Source organism: Conger conger, chromosome 11 (genome assembly GCF_963514075.1).
Source record: "Conger conger chromosome 11, fConCon1.1, whole genome shotgun sequence".
NCBI classification, from domain to species: Eukaryota; Metazoa; Chordata; class Actinopteri; order Anguilliformes; family Congridae; genus Conger; species Conger conger.
The window spans coordinates 5,494,502-5,517,839 of NC_083770.1; the positions used below are offsets into that span (position 1 = coordinate 5,494,502).

Sequence of the window (23,338 nt, forward strand, 5' to 3'; positions counted from 1 at the left end):
CATCACTGACACGTCCACACATGCCTCCTGAAGAGTGTCTGGTCTGTCAGACAGGTGTGTGTTTTCCATCATGGTGAGCATTCAGTAACTCAACCTGAGAGGTGTTCCTTGGCATACCAGTCCCTTTGTTGTAACTGAGCTCACCAGCTCACTCTTTCTTCTTAATGATGTCCCTCACTGTTTTTGTTATTCCTTATGGAAGATTGTCAGTGGCTTAATGTAATTGCTGCAGGGACAAACGTGAAGCGGAATTACTTCTCCCCTCACGTCCCCACCACAACTGGCCACGCCCTGTCCGCCCCCCAAGTATGATTGGACAGTTGACTGCATCTAAAGGTGCAATAGGTACTGAGATGTTGACTCACCATCTGCCTGTGTTTGTAGTCCTTAAATTCTGGTTTCAAAATATATACAGTTGACGGCCCGACAGCATTGTATAACTATACAATAATTCAAGCTTATTGGTTGAAAATTGGTTCTAATCACCACAGCCAATGGCGTTTCAACGTCAGCCCGTTAACAGAGAAGGGGGAGGGATAAACAGTGTTGTGGTTTGGAGGTGTTTGTTGCTGCTATTCCTATCTTGACCGAAATGACCTATTGTACTTTTAATTTGAGGCAGTGATTTGCCGTGATATTTCGATAAAAGTAATCACAGGCCCCTTTGGTGTTGGATAATTGCAATGATTGCTTTCAATTCTGTTGTGTTCTGTGCAGCACTCAGTGAGGTGTATTAATGATAATGATAATTAATGATATGATTGGAGAGCTACTGGGTCTGCTGGTTTTCGTTCTTACCCTGCAATTAACTATAATCAACTGCTCTAATTTAATTAATTAACTCACCTCACCTGGTTACCTGGGTCTCAACAGGTGCTGATTTTAAGGTGAAAACAAAAACCAGCAGACCCAGTAGCTCTCCAGGACCAGGGTTGGAGACCCCTGCTCTAGAGTTTGCAAAGAATGGTGCAAAAAAATAATAATAATCCAGTGAGCAGCAGTTCTGCCGACAGAAACACCTTTTCAATCAGAGACGTCAGAGGAGAATGGCCAGACTGGCCAAAGCTGACAGGAAGGTGACAGTAATGCAAATAACCCCACATTACAACAGTGGTATGCAGAAGAGCATCTCTGAACACAAAACATATCATAACTGTAAGTGGATAGGCAACAGCAGTAGAAGTCTAAAAAATAAGCTTATGATAATAAACTAAGTTAATTTGATGTGTAATTAATGTATTTGTCCATCATTAATTTGTGTTAACAACTACATTAGTTAATGCCAATTATAGACCTTATTGTAAAGTGTGACCAAAGAATTAGCTCATAGATGACAGTTACCCTAGTATTTTGTAAGGATAAGTATGAATATGGTTTCTCTGCAGTGCAGAGTCTTGCAGAACATTCCCTTATTGTGACACTGACAGGATCAGCTAACATTTGGTTTATTTAAGTGCTGAAAGTGAAGTTGTATTCACACTTTTCAATAGCATGAAAGGCAAAGATGGTTTCACAATAAAATTATTAGGGAAGTTGGTCAACAGGCTTCGAAACACTTGCGAAAAAGGAAAAAGAAAAACAGTTACCAAGGAAAAAGACAACAGTTAGCTCTTGCAATACCTATAAAACAGAAAATCAGCACAGTGTCATAGCAGATGAGAATCCTGTTCAGAAATGGATACTATCAGCTACGATGCAAGCAGTGAAAAGTTTAACAGCAAGAATTATCCAGCAGATCCGACAGGGAAAATGCAAGTATGTTAGCCTGTTCAGTATTGATGAACAAGGGCATAAGAGATTAAATGTAATTTATGAATTGACTGATATTAGTACATAACTTAATTCATATATGTATTGATAATCTAAACTTTATTTTACATGTAATACCTGTGTTGCCCTATACAAATTCAGAATAAAATGAAGTCTTTTATTCTATGTGTTCTAGCAGTGTTGCTCAGGGTAATAGGATAGGATAATACAGGTTATAGTAGCAGAATAATTTTTTTATCACTCTTACAACTGATATCTTTTTCCTCTCAGAAATTTGCAATCATGAAGACCTTCTGTTTGTGTCTACTCATGGTGGTTGTCACCTTCTGTATGGGGTTGGCTGTGGTGACTCTCTCCCCAAAATTAAAAGCCATAAAAGAGAGGGGACACATGGAGGCAGTTGAAGATATTCAGCACATTAGCAATCTGCCGCAGTCCAAATACAAGTACCTGAACCACATGCAAAAATCAAAGGTATGACACTTGAGGTAATATTTGCAATAAATGGCAAAACATTGGTGAAATTCAACCTTGCAGAATGAGCAGTGTATGCCGTTTGTAATAAATACAGTGGGCTTGTTTCAGAACAAATTAGATTACCAAATTTAAAAAAACAATGAAACATGAGCCCTGCGATGGACTGGCGACCTGTCCAGGGTGTATTCCTGCCTTTCGCCCAATGTATGCTGGGATAGGCTCCAGCCCCCCTGCAACCCTGTTCAGGATAAGCAGGTTCAGATATTGGATGGATGGATGGCTGAAACATGAGACCAAATGTATTTAAATAAAATTATATAGTTTTCCCATATGTTTGAACATAAAATATAGTTAATTATCATATTTATTAAGGGTGCTGATAATTCTGGAGACCAGTATATTAATCATGGGACATTTTTCATCAGCTTTTTGTCCAATAGCCGAATTAATGCAGGAGGATTTATTTTTTTAAGTTTAAGCAAAGGCTCGAACCACAAAAAAGAACCACAAAAAATAATTACACCTGTTTCTTTGAGATAATCATCTTTCTGTGTCGCTTATTTTCTTAATTTGAATGTGAAGTTCAAATTTTAAAAAATCATGTCATGCTCCACCTATCTTGCTCCACGTGAGTAAATTAAAACATTTTTTGCATTATTAGCCTGTGTGGCAAAAAAAGGGGATCGACCCGCTTCCTTCCTGCAAACCGAGCCCAGACCCCAAAGTGTTACAATAAAACTATGAAAGAAATACATTTGTGTCATTACGGTGAGTTGTGTTATGGCAAAAATAGAAGTAGAAGAAACATCCCCACTCACTTCTTCTTGCGCATTAGAGATTTGTCCTGCAGGGAGGAGTGGTCCAGTGGGCCAGGTACCGGGCAGACCCCACCCACTACGACACCCAGAACGAGAGAGCATTCGGTGAAAGCATTCACGCCAACGGTGCTCGCATGACTGCTTCCACACTGGAGATCAAACCCAATGGCTGCAGAGTACCCCACTGGCATTTCAACGCTAACGAGCATGGCTACCTCATCAAGGTAAAACCAAACATTCCGTAAACACACACTGTGGCTGTATGGCCAGCAGGGCAGCCTGTAGCGTAGTGGTTAAGGTAAATGACTGGGACCCGCAAGGTCAGTGGTTCGATCCCCAGTGTAGCCACAATAACATCCGCACAGCTGTTGGGCCCTTGAGCCGGGCCCTTAACCCTGCATTCCTCCAGGGGACGATTGTCTCCTACTTAGTCAACTGTACGTCACTCTGGATAAGAGCGTCTGACAAATGGCCTTAATGTAATGTAATGCTACAAGTACTTTCAATGTTCCTACCAATGCTTCAAATAATTTAAAAATCAATGGCAAGGAAAGCTTTATTTTTGTATGAAATTAAGTGCAAATCTGCAGGGAAAAGTATGGATCGGGATCCTGGACTCTGCCCCGTTCTCTGTGACCTCGTACAATGTGTCGGCGGGGCAGGTGGTCTTCCTGCCCCGGGCCACCCTGCACTGGATGAAGTGCGTGGGACGGGAGAACTGCCTCTTCATCCTCTTCTTCACCACCAGCGACGAGCTTGTCACTCGCGATGTGGACGATGTGTTTTATGCCACGCCCAAGGACATTGCTGCGCGTTCCCTCAAGGTATTCCCCGTCGCCCTCCCCCCCCCCCCCCCCCATAGCCTCGCTCTCATATGTAGGCGCCACAAAAGTACATTTCCCACAATCCCACAGGACAATTCCGCAACGTCCACCCAGGCATGACGTCCAGTTAAGGTTAAGCATATACCGTAACATATCACAACACCAGTATAAGGGTTTCACCAAAGAATATTTCAGAACAAATGGGACACAAGGACACTATCCTGAATAGTCACTTTTTCTTTTTCTTTTTTACAAAGTGCTGTTTAGCCAACAAAAAGTGTGTATTTTTGGCAACTATCTGATTAATATTAATTCATGTTGGAAATAGCTGTGTGGGTATCATTGTGTCAGTGTGCAGACAGATTGTTCTACAATGTTCTTCTGAAATATACTCATGTTTTATGACTATCAGCATTAATTAGCCTCAGTGTTCTTGCCTTTGCTCTCAGAAATCCAGTCATTCTTAGGAAACAGTTTATCTGTCAACTTCTTTTATCACAACCTAATCACTATTATTACAAAAGTATTTTAATATGATTCTGGGATCATACTGTAAATAGTTGCCCGTGTATAAGTCTAAATGATAAAATTATGATGTTTTCTTTTCTTACCGTGGAGTTGCCAACGAGCTGCCAACGTCCTCATAAAATGATAGTAATGGCCAAACTACCTAAATGCGACTACCTCCCACAAACATCGACAAAACCTAAATCGGCCCTATGTAACTGTGTTGCTAGGGAAGTCTTGTGATTAGAATGAGGGGCTGCATTTGGGGTTCTGTAAAAAAACAGAATAGTGGCAAAATCACCTTTGGGGTCAACAAGTTAATTGATCAAAAGATTGATTGTATAGATATTATACACACACTGTGCTTCCCCAGCAGGGCTGTGGAGAAGCCTTTTGATGAGGTACTCATAGAGAGAAAAGCTGTTTTACAGTTTGACACCTAGTTTTTAACAGAATATATTTTGACAAAATGCATGAATGGAAATTAATGACAGCAACAATAATAATACAAATTTTAAATCCCATCAAAAACAGCAACCAATAATGTTTTTTTTTTTTTCATATAAAATCAAATGGGCACATCCAATAACAGGAGTATTGGCGACCCATTCATTGAAACCTAAAATGTGCTTGATCTTGATCTGTGTCAAGTCATTCAGTGTGATATTGCTACCGTTTATCTAGTGCGTGATGTCATGTGTAAAAACTTTTTATCCAGCCAAAGGGTGGCATTAGCTTCATCAACACCTTCAAGCAGCCAAAGGAAAACCAGGCTGTGAACCTCCCACCGAATCTCAATGAACTGGTGCGTAAAGCCAGCTACACCAGATCCAGGATTTTCCAAGTGTCCAAGTACTTCTTCAATATGAGAGGTAATTAAAAAACTTTATTAGGAACGTTTTTACTGTATTACACCTACTTATTCAGGCAATTATCTAATCAGAAAATTGTGTGGCAGCAGTGCAATGCACACATGCGTGTATATACGGGTCAGGAGATTCAGTTAATGTTCACATCAACCATCAGAATGGGGAAAAAATGTGATCCAAGTGACTTTGACCATGGAATGATTGTTGGTGGCAGACAGGGTGGTTTGAGTATCTCAGAAACTGCTGATATCCTTGGATTTTCACACACACTAGCCTGTAGAGTTTGCAAAGAATGGTGCAAAAAACTAAAAAAATAACTATTGAGCAGCAGTTCTGCAGACAGAAACGCCTTGTTAATAAGAGACATCCAGATTGGTTGGTCAAAGCTGATGGGAAGATGACAGTAACGCAAATAACCATGCGTTGCAACAGTGGTATGCAGAAGAGCATCTCTGAACACACAACGCAGTGGATAGGCTACAGCAGTAGAAGTCTAAAAAATAAGTCTAATACATACCTAATAAAGTGCTCACTGAGTGTATATTATAAATAGTGTGCATTAACTGTTTTAATCAATTCATAATGCAGAGGTAAGTGCTTGTATGACAACTATAGATATCCCTAGTGAATTAAATGGAAAATATTGTGTGGTTTATAGTATGTATAGCCTTCAATTCATGCATTTAAATGACCAATGCAAAGTTAACATTATCCGTTCAATTTGGTAGACCTATTTTGTCTTGTTTTTTTATGCGATTGGCTCTTTTCCAGGGTGTCCTTTTATAGCCTTCCAGCCAGGTACATACAATACTACTAAGGCGGTTATGAAAGTAAACTAAACAAAGTATTTTAAATGGTACAATTTGATTTCATTTAAATCACTCTGATTTGTTTTGAGGACCCTTTAGTTCAGGGCTTTGGAATCGCCTGTGCCAGCTGACTCTTACTCAGTCCAAGAACACTCACCCTGTAGAGCTGTTCACAGGAACCATCTACTAAGCATTGGCATATAAATTGAACATAGATTTTGTTTGAGGGGGTGAATAAATAATGAGTTTTTATTAATTTATTAAATTTGATATCATGAGTAATGATTTGTCGAGATGTACCTAGAAGCCTTCCATTGTATACTTTCTCTTTGGCCATGATTAAATTAACAGTTGGCTGTGGCGCTAACATGCGGTTTTTAAACCAAAGAAAAAGGACAATATGATGATTCAATGAGTTAGATATGGGCTGATTCACCAGCGCCTTGACTTACCTCTAGTGACAATTGGGCCTTGACTGTAAACCGCCCTATAAAACTATTTGAACTAAAAGATCAGTACAAACATGTTTTTCCCCCTCATTCATGACAGTAAATGTCTGACGAACTGTAAAATGTCAATCTAATCATTTATTCTCTGCACTCCAGCCACCAAGAGGTACAGATACCCAGGAGGGATAATACAGTGGGCTCGATACACCAAGAGAAAGACTGGGCTGCCATTAGTTGAAAGGATTTTTGCCAAGTCTCTCAATGAGGTATTTTCTGAATTTTATTATTGGTTTAAAATTATGAGAAGACAGCGAACGACCACGGGGTTGCTAACGACCAGGGGTTCATTTCACGAAAGTATGTATCTTTATTAACAAAACGTGTTTCATGAAAATGTGTCACTTGCGAATCGCAAATAAAACTGCAATGACTACAGACAACCGTGATCACGCCCACCCTTTAGATAATTACAGTTAATTAAATAATTGTAACAACATGACAGAAATTTTAGGTCAGTCACTAACAGGAGCATGACTTCCATAAAATGCAAGTGTCCCCTTCGAGTAGGCTACATAAATGTTTTTTATTATGTGCTACTTATGCCTTTATCAAGTTTATTCTTAAAGTGGGGCTATAGCCCACATTTTCACTTGTTTAAGTAGGCTAATTCACAAAACCAATTCATCCCATTTTAAGTATTGGCTTCCTACTGTAAAGTATTTAATGGTATACATATGCCATGTATTCTAAAGTCTGCCTTGAAGAGGTTTTAACTTTTTTGTAAGGGTTGACAGCTCTGTGTAAGACGCCGACTCGACTCCACGTCCTGCAGGCCGCAGTGGCGGCAGGTATTTGCTCCTACTGTGTGCTACGCCACCTGATTTGACTCATTATTTTACCTGCTTAGTTCAGATAATAAGCTAATTAGTGAAATGGTGTAGCACACGGTTGAAGCAAATGGCTGTAGACACTGCGGCTCGCAGGACGTGGAGTCGGGTAGCGCCAGATAAAGCGATAATGTATTGTAAAAACTGATTTCATTCAGCAAATAATTCAAATTGAATGTGACTGCAAGATTTATTTTTCCACCCTTCAGACACAGATGGCCAGCTCAGCTGAGGAGTGCTATAATGCTGTTAACAAAAGTACAATACAAAACCAAAAGGAGCCAGGTGGATGAGAATGATAGCCCATTTACTGATTGCCTACAGGATCGCACTTGTGGCCTGCGTTCGTGGCTTCTAATTGGGATTTCTTTGTGAAACGCTCCAAAAATAGCAGGAGAAATCTTAGCTTGCTCTATGCAATTTTCGTGAAATGAGCCCCAAGCTAACAAATGTGTCCTTGCACAAAGACACACAATTATGAGACACAATACTACTATGACTTGTTGGGCTCTTATAAAGGGCTGCAAAGAATATCTTTCTTCAGAAGCTGTTTGTGGTTATTTTGCACATGTTTATTGCATCACTTCTGTGTTTGCTTACATAAAAAAATAAAAAATAAATCCTGTTGAAAATGTTCAGGTTAACATCAAATGAAGTACTTTTAACTCGAATACAATACATGTAGTCCCTGCTCAACTCCTACAAAACTGTAGTTGGTTTAACACTTTGAATTTCACTATCTTTATTTAAATATTTACTTGCGACCCCTCCCTCAGCATGAAGACACTTTGACCTTGGCAACCATGAGGATCTTTAGAAGAGGCATGCGACAGCCTCACTACCACTTCAACGCCCACACCATGGGCTATGTGCTAAGAGGCTGTGCAAGGGTGAGGAACTCTGCCTCCCACTTTTCCAACTGTCATTGACATTTTGCAAACGTGGAACATTTCACAACTTGATTCTTGCTGTAATGGCCCTGTAGCGTAGTGGTTAAAGTACATGACCACTGGGGAACCCGCAAGGTTGGTGGTTTGATCCCCGGTGTAGCCACAATAAGATCTGCACAGCCGTTGGGCCCTTGAGCAAGGCCCTTAACCCTGCATTGCTCCAGGGGAGGATTGTCTCCTGCTTAGTCTGATCAACTGTAAGTCACTTTGGATAAAAGTGTCAGCCAACATGACATGTAATGTCCTACACAAATGAAAAGCAGCCCTTTTTCTCCATTATAGGTTGGTGTTGACAGGAATGCAACCGAGTTCACGATGAGCAGCGGCGATGTGTTTTTCGTCCCCCGCGGTGTCCAGCACTACATTATGAATGTGGGGCAGGGAGAATTGACCATGGTCATCGCCTTTAGCACTCACGATGAGGTGAGTGACACACGGAAATCCTGTTCCCGAAATTTGGACTCAATCTTATGGGTGGGCCTGTAGTGTAGTGGTTAAAGTACATGACTGGGACCCTCAAGGTCGGTTCGATCCCTGGTGTCGCTACAATAAGATACGCACAGCCGTTGGGCCCTTCAGCAAGGCCCTTAACCCTGATTGCTCCAGGGGAGGACTGTCTGCTGCTTAGTCTAATAAACTGTAAGTTGCTTTTGATAAAAGTGTCAGCCAAATTACATGTAATGTAATCTCATGCACTTGGAACACATTTTGTTTTTATTACAATCATGAGAATATCACCTCCCCTGAATTGTATTTTCTTACATTTATTTATGGTTGTGAAAATAGCTGAAATGTTGGTATAAATCTGTGACTCTTAACAGTGTTTGTTTATTTCCTTCATCCCAGCTTCAAACATTGGACATGAATGTTTATTTCCAGAACACCCCAGACTTCATCCTGGCTCAGCTTTTCCTGAAGAAACAGGATGAATTCCACAAAATTCCAACCTTCAGGCGTGACCAAGACATCAACTTGCCTTAAACTAGCAGAACCAGCCATCTGCCACAAATCATGCTTACACTCTTTCATTAAGAACGGCTGAGTCAGTAATGTCATACAGCATGTCAGAATAATCTTTTATTGTTTATTTTATAATGAAATGTAAGAAATCCCAAATGTATTATAAGGTATGTGAAATCAGAGATGGTTGGTTTACTCACCAGGCAATGTGCCTTTTAAAAGCTTCTATGACCAGCTCACAACATACATCTATTATATGCATCGATACATTGAGCTCCATAATGTTGGGGATTAAGACATTGTTTTATGTGGCTCCATACAATTTGAGCTTTGTCATGTAGAAGTCACATGTGGTTTATGTGCTGATTGTCAGCTTTTATTAAAGGGTATTTTTATTCAGTTGTGTTCTATTGCTTCCTTAGGGCATGTATAAGAGAGTTTTCCCTATCTAGTCTTTGGCTGGCCTTTGGAGTCTGTTATTGGCATTTGTCAACATGAGTTCTGCTAATGTGGTCAGGGAAACCATTATGAGGCTGATAAATAAGGAAAAACTGTTTGGAACATCAGTAAGAAGAAAGAGAGCTCACTTGGTGAGCTCAGTAATCACAAAGGGCCTGGTTGGCCAAAAACAATGTTGATTTGAATTTGATGGATATGAGAAGTTACTACTGTTCGCAGAACACTTCATAAACAGAACTACAGAGATTATGCTGCAAGTTGCAAACCACTAGGTAGATGCAAATATGGGATAGGATAGGCAGGTTACTGTTTGTTAAGAAGTACCTAAAAGCCTGCAGAGTTCTGCCAAAAGGTATTGTGAAGACCAAGATTGACTTGTATCAGAGTGATGGCAAGAGTAGTGTACAAAAATAACTTCCCAAGATGCAAAGCACCCCCCTCATCTATGAAACATGGTGGTGGGGGTGTTATAGTGTGGGCATGTATGGCTGCCACTGGTTCACTTGTCTTCACTGATGACATAACTGCTGACAGAAGCAGCAGAATGAATTCTGACAGTCTGTACAGAAACATTGTATCTGCTCATGTTCAAGCAAATGTTTCATGTATATATCTTTGTCCCAAAAATTATGGAGCTCACTGTCCTTGTTATTGTTGAAATTACACTTTGCGATTAACATGTAGGTATTAATGTATTATTTTATGTAGTTGACAATTTTTGCTATAGTTAACTTCTTTCTAGTTGATGCTTACAAATGCGCATGTCATTTCATAATAAAACAGAGTATAAACAAAGCATACATACCAAGAGCTATTTCACTTATTCTTCCTCAGCATTAAGAAACATGACTGGCATTTTGCATTTTTGTTAAAAAACATAATGTAATAAATATAATGTATTTCATATCTGACTGTTTAAAATCTCAACCATAGTATCATTGCTTGAAAGCCATGCCATGCACACACATGCACATAACAAAATGCTTAATTTGGATATTTACATCACAAAAATGTATCTTATTTGGTTGCTCAGGCTGAATAGATATCTAACATAGGCAATGTGAGAGAAAACAGCACTATCAGTCCAAAATATGTCTCTAGGGATGGGATGGTTACCGGTTTCACAATATATTTCAGTAAAAGATGACAGAAAAATAATCCAGCATGGAATGATGAAACTTTCCACAGTTTGGTTTGACCAACCAGTAAGCCAGGTAATTTATTTCATGTTTAAATATTTATTTTGTTTAGTCACCATGAAATGGCTGGACTACGCGCTACTCCAGAAGAGGGCGACACCGTTTCGCTTGCCTTCATAGCTAGATTATAACCCGTCTGCCTGGACAGAGAGAAATTGTAGCAAGGATTGTTAGAATATGCCTTTTATTGTGGCATGAGGGAGGCTGGAGTTTTATCGCCCTGCTTTGCAAGTAAGAGGCTGATCTAAACATCTAAACTGCTGTTCTCGCTAGTGGAGTCTTTTTAACAATCTGGCGGTTTTGCAGTTTCATTACATCACAGTTTTTTGTATGATATAAATATGAACGCAGCAATAGTTTGAGCCGTCGATGACTCCACCATAAGGGGTAAAATGGATAGGTTTAAATGCTGTTTAGCAAACGCCAAGCGGGCTGTAAGTCTTTTGCGCAAGAGTGGCTTCTGTCTAGCCACTGTCCCATGAAGGCCTGATTGATGGAGTGCTGAGATGGTCGTCCTTCCAGCAGGTTCTTCCATCTCTGCAGAGGACTTCGAAAACGCTGTTAGAGTGACCGTTGGGTTCTTGTTCACCTCCCTGACCAAGGCCCTTCTTGCTCAGTTACTCAATTTGTCCAGATGGCCAACTCTAGAAAGAAATTTGGTTCTAAATGTGTTCCATTTCACAATTATTGAGGCCATTGTGCTCCTGGGAACACTCAACACTTTAGAAAGGGTTTTATATCCTTGCCCTGATCTATGCTTCACCACAATTGTTTTGAAGAGGTCTACAGAGAGTTTCTGAGACTTAATGGCTTGGTTTTTATCCTGATATGCAGTGTGAATTGTGGGACCTTATATACACAGGTGTGTGCCTTTCTAAACTGTCAATAAATTACCTGATGGTCTTCATTCAACCACCCCATGGAATTGTGCCATGGCAGAACAACATAGTGTGTCTTGGCCGACTTGATCAGTAAATTTGGTCATTTGACAAATGTATTTAAATTACACCATGTGAGAAGTTTAGAAGGAAAAACACTATTTGGTGGAACTGCTAACTTGTAGAAATCTGAAATGCGACCCCGATTACACACTGCTTTTTTAAGTAGCCAAGAAGGTTGGAAACCACTGGTTTTATCTTTAACAACATATTGTATTTTAAAAGCTTATATTATCCATTTTGTAAAATCATTGTAAAAGTAATGTAACCTGAGGGAATCACTACCACCACACAGGACACAAAACGTATCGGGGTTCTTTGTCTTTATTTTCCCATCGTTACATTTGACTGCCAATGAGGGCTAGCAGTATGAAGACGTATTGTAGCTTGTTTGCTAAAAGCGTTTTATATCCATACAATACGGCAGTGGGCTTGCCTAAAACCAATACCAAACAAAATAATACATATCAATATCATGGTAACGACCACCGCATAAAAAGTATAAGAACCCCCTTTCAGTTCATTAACTCACATCCAAAACAATCTCAGGCTAACCGCCAAGTAAACGTGGACGATGACCGAACATCAATCTTCAAACATCTTAATTTAGTCGATCTACGATACAGTGATCAACTCATGTTTTTAACTAGTACATTACAAGTAATTTGACAATAAAGGAATATCATGTGTGGAAATCTTATTACCAGATAATTATTCAATCCTTGGACCATGCACCCTTCTGCTTACTTCTCACATGAAGATATCAAACGAAAAAGACAGATTTCCCATGAGCACGGTAAACTAATAAATCACACGAGTAAGTATACACTCTAGAACAGGTACAGTGACTATCGCCTCCTTCTGGGTAAACAGTTAACTGAACCTCGTCGCTGTGCACTTGACATTACATGAAATCAACACAGCAACAAAATGACAATGTAGGCCTTTTATATTAAATCAACTTATTCACCTTTTAATACCCATTGTACTGGATCTTAATATTCTGAAATGCCACCTGGTTACATTCTCCCCTGCATAAGTCACCGTCCTCGGTGACTAATTTGAGAACTGTCCCAAAAGAGACTATACCAAAGTTCATGAAACCTGAGAGTCCAAACCTGTGTTAACAGTAACTACACTACATACAGATTTGGGCAAGTTGTAGGGATTTGTGTGCAGTCCTGCAGTGGCTCTTGAGCTCCGCCGCACAGAATGAGGGGCACTGATTTCAACATCTACAACCATTGGGTCCTCTGTTGCCAATGCCTCGACCCCATCCCTCTCCTCAGTTCCTATAACAAATGAAGGTTCATTTATGTGTATAGGCTCAAATTCCCGATTATCTGTTTTGTCTGTTTCTTCTGGCCTACTTAACACATCATCGATACAGTTCTCGGAAACATCCTCGAGTACAACAAAATCAGGTTCATACATTTCATCAGAGATGTGTGTCTCCGTCACCTTAGGATTACTACCCTCTGGACAATGTTCCCTCCTCACACATGGTTTTGCTATAGGAGGTGTACAAGGCCGCAATTCAGTCCGGTGTACCCTTTTGATAGGTCCGCCCTCGAACGGCTCAACTGTATGTGTAGTTCCTTGAATATCAACCACCCTGTACACTACTGGGCTCCAGGCATCCTGAATCTTGTTCCTTCCTAGAGGCCTATGGCGCAAGTACACTGTCTGCCCTATGTTGACCTTAGGACAGAAAACCTTTTCGTTCAGCCTTGAGATCCTTTCAGAAGCCTTTTGCTCTGAATACTCTTTTGCTCGTGCGTGTGCTTGTCTAAGCCTTTCCTGATGAACGGACAACCAATCTACTCTTCTGTCATTTGGGGCAGTGTCTTGACCTAACAAGGCATCAACAGGTAGCCTTGGCTGAACCCCAAAGAGTAGGAAGTGTGGTGAATATCCTGTAGTGGAATGAGGGGTGACATTATATGCATAAACCAATTCAGGGAGGTGTTCAGTCCACTTCCTCTTCTTTTCAGGAGGGAGTGTGCGTAAAAGTTCATGGAGGGTCCTATTGTACCTCTCACATTGAGCATTGCCCTGGGGCCTATAAGGTGTGGTTCGAGTCTTTTTAACGCCATAAAGTTTGCACAACTCTGCAACGACTTCACTTTCAAAATTTCTGCCTTGGTCTGAATGTAATCTCTCAGGTACCCCATATTTCATGAACCATTCCTTCAATAAAACCTTAGCCGTGGTGTCCGCTTTCTGGTCCTTGGTGGGGTAGGCCTGTGTAAACTTTGTGAACACATCGGTAACCACCAGTACATTCTCACACCCACTAGCTGATGGTTCTAATAAGGTGAAATCTACTGCTACCACCTCAAGAGGTCTAGAAGCCATAAAGGCCCTAACAGGGGGATGTATTTTCGGCTGCGGCATCTTGGTTAATATGCAACGTTGACATTTCTTTATCCAGTCCTCTGCATCCCTATGCATACCAACCCAGAAACACCTTTGCTTCAGCAGACTAATGGTGCGCTCAATTCCCTGATGTCCCATTCTATCATGAACACTGTCCAATATTTGTTCCCGGAGACAACAAGGTAAGAGTAACTGCCAACACTGACCATTTCTGGGATCATCGACTACTCGATACAACAACCCATCTCTCACTTGAATCAGATTCCACTGTTTGAGAAGACGCTTTACAGGGGCTGTTAAAAGTAGTCTTTCTTTGTAGCTAGGTTTTCTTTGACGATCCCAACACCTCTTAAACTCTTGGAGTGTTGTGTCACCGGATGGAAACTCTATGAATTGGCTCTGGGTGTAGCCTGGGAGAGTATGGGTATTGCCTTGCATATCTGTATTTACAGCCTCTCCCGATTCCAATGCACGGATTTGTCTCACCCTGCAACTGTGTAAACCTGCCACCACAAGATCTGGTTCCAACACCGTTCCTCTGTCCATCATATTACAAACTGCCACACAATTATCAAACTCCACATCCCCCTCGGTGTCAGGCTCCCCTGCAAACTCCTGCCTAGACAGGGCATCTGCGGCAGCATTACTAGAACCAGGCCTATATTTCACTTCAAAATCAAAAATGGACAGCTGTCCTACCCACCTTTGCTCTACTGCACCTAGTCTAGCTGTTTTAAGATAACAGAGAGGGTTGTTATCCGTGAGGATCACAAACTTCGCCCCCAGTAAGTAACTCCTAAACTACGGCCCATTTTAAGGCGAGCAACTCCAACTTCATACTGCTGTAGTTGCGGTCATTCCTTTCTGCATTACGCAACCGCCTACTAGCATAGGCTATGACACGCTTACGACCATCCTGCTGCTGATATAGCACTGCCCCTAATCCCTGCTAACTTGCATCAGTCCCTAATATAAACGGCAGTGTGAAATCAGCAAAACCCAATATGGGAGCAGAGGTCAGTTTTTCTTTCAGGTCATCAAAAGACTTTTGACAGTCATTGGTCCACAAAGCACTAAACTGAGGTGACGACCTTTGCCTGCCATCCTGGTGACAGTTGTTCACCAGATCATGCAGAGGGCCAGCAATTTTAGAAAACCCCTGAATAAATTTCCTATAGTAGCTGCAGAATCCTAAGAAGGACCGAAGATGTTTAACAGATGTGGGTGCAGGCCAATTTCTTACTGCAGCTACTTTGGTCGGATCAGTGCCAATGCTGTCAGCAGAGACCTGGTGTCCTAAGAACTGGACCTTGTCCTGCAAAAAGTTACATTTTTGTATCTTAACCTTCAAACCTGCTGCGGCTAACCTTGATAAGACAGTCTCTATTCTCTCCAGGTGCTGTTCAAAGGTCTGTGAAAACAGCAAGATGTCATCAAGGTAAACCAGAATGACTTGAAAAATGAGATCGCTCATGGTAGCCTGCATTAAACGTTGAAATACAGCAGGCCCATTACACACCCCAAACGGCATCCTACGAAATTCAAATAAACCGAAAGGTGTGGTGAAAGCTGTCTTGTGCCGATCTCGTTCACTCACCGCCACCTGGTGGTACCCACTGGCCAGATCAATGGTTGTGAAAAACCGTGCCCCTCGTAAAGCATCAAAGCTTTCGTCAATCCTGGGCAATGGAAAAGCATCTCGCCTAGTCTTTAAATTCAGCTTTCTGTAATCAACACATAACCTTAAAGTACCATCAGATTTGCGGACGACCACAATAGGAGAAGCATAAGCACTCGTGCTTTCTTGAATCACACCCTTTTTAAGCAGTTTTGTGATGTGTTCTCTAACTTCACTGTACTGCGTCGGTGGAATTCTACGGTACGGCTGGGTCACAGGTATGTCATCTGTCACAATCGGGTAAAGTCATTCCCATAGCTTCCACATCTAGTTCGAGATAGCCTAAGTAAGGAATGTTCAAACCATTGGCTGCAGTAAGTTTTAACCACCCAGAAGTAGTCAGCATGTGCTGATCTTCCCCTGACAGAGTATGCTTAAAGTAGCTTTCAGTGATAGTGCTAACCTGGCTACCAGTGTCTAGAAGGCATGGTGTCGTTACCCCTTTGATTTTTAATTCAACCACCGGACATTTTCCCACTGCACGTTCTAATAGTTTGCTCCGGCTATTTGTGTTCAATGAGCCATTTGTCACCCCTCGCATTGCCTGACTCATAGCAACCGAGGGAGTCAGTTTCCCTGAATGCTAGCGTTAGTGGGTTGCTCGCTAGGCCCGCGGACACATGTCTTGGCCATGTGTCCCACCCCATTACACCTAAAACAGATAGGCTGTCCATCCTCTGTAAAGCGTGGCTGCATTCTGGGCCTGCTCTGAGGTCTTCTGTATACCTGCTGTGTCCTAGACATGGTCAGTTCTCTAATGGCTTTAGTGAGTTCAGATATAGCAGCATCTTGGTCCATTAGCTTCTTCTCTTGTCTAGATACTACTTCCAAAACCTCCTCCAAGGTAGAAGACGGGGCCCTTACTAGCCCCAACTGCAGAACATAAAGGCTGGCTAGTGACCTCAGATGCTCTGGACTTAGTCACTCTGGGAGTGGCAGTATTCTCCTCCATTGCCCATAACTCTGCTTCTCTGCGGACATCCCTGATATCTGACTCAGGCTTCTCTCTTGCCAACTTTCTGAGTTCACGCTTTAGTGTTGAATCATACAAGCCCTCTACAAACTGGTCTCTCAGCAGAATCTTCTCATTAGGAACTAGATCTCGTGACTGTTTAACAGCAGCATGCAGAAGGCTGGATAGAGCATGGGAATAATCACTAAGTCTTTCACCTTCCGCCTGTTTGCGGTTGTAAAAAGACTGCAAGAGTTGGGTGGCACTACGTTTCTCCCCGAAGCCCTCCCGAAGACATGAAAACACTGTGTCAGGTTGTTTAGACTCATTCCCTACACACATTCTGACCTCTTCAAGTGCTGGGCCTCTTAACAGACATAATGAAGTCAAATTCCTCATCAACTGTTTGGCCTCGGGCTCGTAAAACCCTTTCCACCTCCTCAATGAACTGTTCAACAGCCCTCCCATCTTTGCTGTAATCACCACTAAAATTCTGAATTTGGCGCTCTCGTGGAATGTATATGAAAGACTGCCTATTTGGCCTTGCATCCCCTGTACCAGATCCAGCACCTGCTCCACTACCTGGTGGACTCCGGCCACATCCATTTTCACTATCGTTGTCAGACATGGTTATGCTTAAACTCTTACCAATCAAAAATAATAATTAAAAAAAATACTCAGTCCTTAAATTAAAATAAAATGTCCCAAATATTTAAGGATATAGCCTGAGGCAAAGTTCTGTGGCGTCTGCTGCACAGGGATCCACTCGATGACCGGCTCCAAGGCGTGGACGTCTGTGCAAGAACTGGCGTCTAGTCTTCTCCTCTCCGCACGGCACCTCCTGCGCTATAGCTTCCCGAGCACGAAGACCGCCTCCTCTGTACGCAACACGCTCTCTCACGCAGCCCTGGAATCCTCTCGTGAAATGGAACGTCCAGCAAAATCTTCACCACTGCCGTATATATTGTTAGGATAGCTTATCGCAATGCATAAATCGGAGAATTGAGACCCCACTCCTGGTACCAAAATGTGTAACCTGAGGGAATCACTACCACCACACAGGACACAAAACGTATCGGGGTTCTTTGTCTTTATTTTCCCATCGTTACATTTGACTGCCAATGAGGGCTAGCAGTATGAAGACGTATTGTAGCTTGTTTGCTAAAAGCGTTTTATATCCATACAATACGGCAGTGGGCTTGCCTAAAACCAATACCAAACAAAATAATACATATCAATATCATGGTAACGACCACCGCATAAAAAGTATAAGAACCCCCTTTCAGTTCATTAACTCACATCCAAAACAATCTCAGGCTAACCGCCAAGTAAACGTGGACGATGACCAAACATCAATCTTCAAACATCTTAATATCGTCGATCTACGATACAGTGATCAACTCATGTTTTTAACTAGTACATTACAAGTAATTTGACAATAAAGGAATATCATGTGTGGAAATCTTATTACCAGATAATTATTCAATCCTTGGACCATGCACCCTTCTGCTTACTTCTCACATGAAGATATCAAACGAAAAAGACAGATTTCCCATGAGCACGGTAAACTAATAAATCACACGAGTAAGTATACACTCTAGAACAGGTACAGTGACTATCGCCTCCTTCTGGGTAAACAGTTAACTGAACCTCGTCGCTGTGCACTTGACATTACATGAAATCAACACAGCAACAAAATGACAATGTAGGCCTTTTATATTAAATCAACTTATTCACCTTTTAATACCCATTGTACTGGATCTTAATATTCCGAAATGCCACCTGGTTACAGTAACTATTAACAATGTATTGTACTTTAAAAGCTTCTTATATTATCCATTATGTAAAATCTTCATTTTAAGAGTAACTGCTTAAATAAAGACCTGTTATAAAGTCAAATGTATAAACAGTGAGTGTATAAACAGGAACCAGAGGTGGAAGTATTCAGGGCTGCATTTCCCGAAGCCTTCTTAATGCTATGTCGTTCGTCAATTATACCTTAAGCTCTACCTTAATGTTTCAGTGTGTTTCCCAAAACGTTCTTAGGTAAGTATACCTTCTGTAAGTCGTACTTTCATAAGATTGGTCTGGACCACTCTTAGCTATACCTTAATGATGTTGTCAGCTCACTCGGCTAGTGGCACCACTGTTACGATCGCAAGCCTCTGAAATAAGCTGTTGCTCTTAGTTACATCTCAATCTGTTAAGCAGTATGTACACTAATAATGAGTTCACACTTTTATTACCAGCAGACTAGACTACTGCAATGCCCTCTTCACTGGGTTGCCCAAAAATTCAATGGAGAATTCAGCTGCTAGACTAACCTATTACTCCTGTCCTAATCACCTTACACTGGCTCCCTCTTTCCTCTAGAATTGATTTCATGGTACTTTTCACCTACAAAGCTCTAAATTGCACGGCACCCACATACATTTCTGACTTCCTAACTTTGTATCAGCCTCTGGTCCTCAGGTACTGACCTTCTAACCCAGGGCTGCCCAACCCTGTTCCTGGAGATCTACCGTCCTGTAGGTTTTCAATCCAACCCTAACAAAGCACACCTCACTCAACAGCTACAGATCTCATTGAGCTACTTAGTAGGTATTAGTAGTAGTATCAGGTGTGCCAAATTAGGGTTGAAGTGAAAACCTACAGGACGGTAGATCTCCAGGAACAGGTTTGGGCAGCCCTGTTCTAACCGTTCCCAAAAGAAAGAGGATATTATCACTGGCAAACTCATAAGTGTAAGAGCCACTGTTGGGTACAGAGACCCTGTGCATCAGTTAACATCTGCTAATGCTCAGAGGCTCCTGATGGACATGAAACAACTCAAACAACGACAACAGTTTACATTTACAGGGGAAACTAGCATGTCTTCCGTCCGCTGTTTTTAATAATAGTGCAGTTGATGAGGATATTGTCATTTACACATTTAAAGCAAGATTACAGGTCCTATCATCAACACTTAATCTCTCAATCTGGTTCCCAAACTCTCACTGTTTGCACCATGGTCAAGACAACATCACAGAATCTCTATCCCACATTCTAAACGGCTGCCATGCATACAAGGGAATGTACATAGCAAGGCACGATAGAATTGTGGAACTGTAAAGGATCGTTTACCATCATACCCATCTACATCACTTCAACTTCAATGCAATAATACTAATTTACTTCACAATGTGTCTGCTAATACTCCAGATGTTGTTGCTGATGAGGAAAGCAGAGCCATGTTCATTTTAGAGGAGGTCCTGGGTTCCAATCCCCGTCGGCCTGGGCCTCTCTGTGTGGAGTTTGCATGTTCCTGGGGAGCGTCGGTGCACAGCTATTTTCAGATCTCTCCAGAGATGTTCAATCGGATTCAAGTCTGGGCTCTGGCTGGGCCACCCAAGGACATTCACAGAGTTGTCCTGAAGCCACTCCTTTGATATCTTGGCTGTGTGCTTAGGGTCGTTGTCCTGTTGAAAGATGAACCGTCGCCCCAGTCTGAGGTCAAGAGCGCTCTGGAGCAGGTTTTCATCCAGGATGTCTCTGTACATTGCTGCATTCATCTTTCCCTCAATCCCTCAGTCTCCCAGTTCCTGCCGCTGAAAAACATCCCCACAGCATGATGCTGCCACCACCATGCTTCACTGTAGGGATGGTATTGGCCAGGTGATGAGCGGTGCCTGGTTTCCTCCAAACATGATGCCTGGCATTCACGCCAAAGAGTTCAATCTTTGTCTCATCAGACCAGAGCATTTTGTTTCTCATGGTCTGAGAGTCCTTCAGGTGCCTTTTTGGCAAACTCCAGACAGGCTGCCATGTGCCTTTTACTAAGAAGTGGCTTCCATCTGGCTACTCTACCATACAGGCCTGATTGGTGGATTGCTGCAGAGATGGTTGTCCTTCTGGAAGGTTCTCCTCTCTCCACAGAGGAACACTGGAGCTCTGACAGAGTGACCATCGGGTTCTTGGTCACCTCCCTGACTAAGGCCCTTCTCCCGAACTTCTTCCATTTACGGATAATGGAGGCCACTGTGCTCATTGGGACCTTCAAAGCAGCAGAAATTTTTCTGTACCCTTCCCCAGATTGTACCTGCCCCTTCCCCAGATTGTACCTGCCCTCCCCCCACCCCCACCGCAGAGCAGGAGTGTGTGATGATGATGCTGGTACAGGAGTGTGTGTGTGTACAGGGTAGGAGTGTGTGCACTGTCCAGCTGGCACTCAGTGTCCCTCTGCCAACTGGAGTAGACACACACATACATATTATTTTTTAAATAAAATCATATTGTAGAGTTGTGTTCAAGAAAATAGCAGTACAACATCAGTAACCTGATGAACCACTGTTATTAGTAGTAGTGATATTTCTGCATGGCAAATATCACTACTTGTAGATGTAGTAGTGTAATAGAAAAACAACAAACCCAAGTGTTATGACATGCACACAACTTGTTCTGAGTAATTGACTCATTCATTGAAAGGGGCGTGTTCAAAATAATAGCAGTGTGGAGTTTAATTAGAGAATTAATTAATTCTGTGAAAAAACAGGTGTCATTAATTGCCCTTTATTAAGGAAGAATGGAAGCAAATGTTTCACACATTGTTACAAAATATCTTTCCTTCTGAATTGCAAAGTAAAAGGGGCCGTTCCAAACATTGTTTCGGAGGAACAACATCATTTGAATAAAAAGTTGATTGGAGAGGGGAAAACATATAAATAAGTGCAGCAAATTATAGGATGTTCAGCTAAAATGATCTCAAATGCTTTAAAATGGCAACAGAAACCCAAAACAAGCAGTAGAAAACGAACAGCTACTGTTAAAACGGATCGGATAGTCAGAATGGGAAAGATTCTGTCACGTTTCAGGTCTGTCATGCCTTGTTTTTATGTTTAATCATTTGTCTTAGTCACGTATTGTCTTATCATGTATTATGTTAGTCTAGGTTCGTCATGTTGTTTAGTTTATTTCTTTTTACGATTAATTGTCTTGTCGTGTCTAGTTATGTTTTCGTTACGATTATTTTACCTTGTTATGTTGAGTGGTTATCGTCTTAGTTTGTTTAGTGTTATGTTTTGATTTATGTTTATTGTTACATAAACTGGTCGTTGTTTAAACATACACTTTTACATGTCTTTCTGCAAACCTTGCATTCTGGCTTTCTCTCTCTCCCTTTCTGTCACTCACACCCTAATTGTTTCTATTGTCTATATACTAAAATCTACTAATGCTAGATCAGGATTGGGTAATACTAGCATACTAATCATGTGTTCGTGTTACCTTACGTTTCTCGTGCAAGTCATTTACTAATTTACTAATGCTAGGGCAGGATAGGTTTATTACTAACGATTACTAATTACCTTGTTAAACTTGTCATCCATTGCACCTGTTTTCCATTCCCTTGCTGCTCTCTAACTAATTGTCTACAACTGTCTGCACCCGCATTTATAGCCCAGTCGCACTTCTGTTCTTTTGTCTGCCTCTTGTCCGTCAAAGCAACACTTGAGCATTATTTACCATTGATTTCACGTTAAGATCCAAGCCTGTTTTTCGACCATCGTTATTGATTTCTGTTTCGTTGACCATCGCCTGTTTTTGACTACGTCCTCGCCTACTGCTATTGTACCTTTTGCCTCGCTGCTTTGTTTACAGTTCCGACTTCCGCATCGCCTTCGACTATGACCCTGCCTGCCGCCCACCTGTACTGCCGTCTATCGACTACAAGTTTGCCTCTTCCCTCAGCACCGTGTTTTCGGATTATTTATTGTTTTATTGGCTGGATCTACGTGTATGGACCTTGCTTGTTTTGACTACGCTCCTGGGATTCGTCCCGAATAAAGCCCTGACGGGACTTTATATTACTATTGTTTCTACTATTGAGTCGTGCATTTTGGGTCCAACCCCCACGCACCCGTCTCAGATTCAGCCATTCATCACCTCCAGAAAGATCAAAGATGATCTACAATTACCTGTAAGTACTGTTACAGTCAGAATATGTTTGATCGAAGCTAAGCTATCAGCAAGAAGCCCCCATAAAGCACCATTGTTGAAAAAAGGGCATGCGCAAATTTGGTTAAAAATTTGCAAAGGAACACATCGATTGGCCCAAAGAGAAATGGCGTAACATTCTGTGGACTGATGAGAGTAAAATTGTTATTTTCGGGTCTTGTGGTCATCGACAGTACGTCAGACGACCCCCGGGTACTGAAGTCAGTACACTGTGAAGACAGTGAAGCATGGTGGCACAAAAATCATGGTATGGGCATGTTTTTCATACTACGGTGTTGGGTTCGTATACCAGTGATCATGGATCAGTTTGAATACATCAAAATACATGAAGAGATTATCCTGCCATATGCCAAAGAGGAAATGTCCCTGAAATTAGTGTTTCAACGTCCCCTAACACACAAGTAAGCGAGCAACATCTTGAC

At 41.6% G+C, this 23,338-nt stretch overlaps 1 protein-coding gene across 1 annotated transcript; it reads left to right on the plus strand.

The window, feature by feature from the left end:
• The first annotated feature begins 1,596 nt into the window (after positions 1-1,596).
• LOC133141221 (oxalate decarboxylase OxdC-like) lies at positions 1,597-10,574 on the plus strand. Its single transcript, XM_061261697.1, has 9 exons — positions 1,597-1,755; positions 2,041-2,244; positions 3,083-3,289; positions 3,656-3,889; positions 5,115-5,268; positions 6,680-6,789; positions 8,187-8,300; positions 8,643-8,783; positions 9,207-10,574. The coding sequence occupies exons 1-9, from the start codon at positions 1,675-1,677 to the stop codon at positions 9,339-9,341; spliced, it is 1,380 nt and encodes a 459-aa protein (XP_061117681.1). The 5' UTR covers positions 1,597-1,674; the 3' UTR covers positions 9,342-10,574.
• The last annotated feature ends 12,764 nt before the right edge of the window (positions 10,575-23,338 follow it).

What these genes read in the sequence shown, in the direction of transcription:
- LOC133141221 (XM_061261697.1), top strand. Translation starts at nt 1,675, where the DNA reads ATGGATACTATCAGCTACGATGCAAGCAGTGAAAAGTTTAACAGCAAG. An exon ending in AGCATGGCTACCTCATCAAG is followed by an intron (nt 3,290 to 3,655) that starts GTAAAACCAAAC and finishes GCAAATCTGCAG; the next exon opens with GGAAAAGTATGGATCGGGAT. An exon ending in TTGCTGCGCGTTCCCTCAAG is followed by an intron (nt 3,890 to 5,114) that starts GTATTCCCCGTC and finishes CTTTTTATCCAG; the next exon opens with CCAAAGGGTGGCATTAGCTT.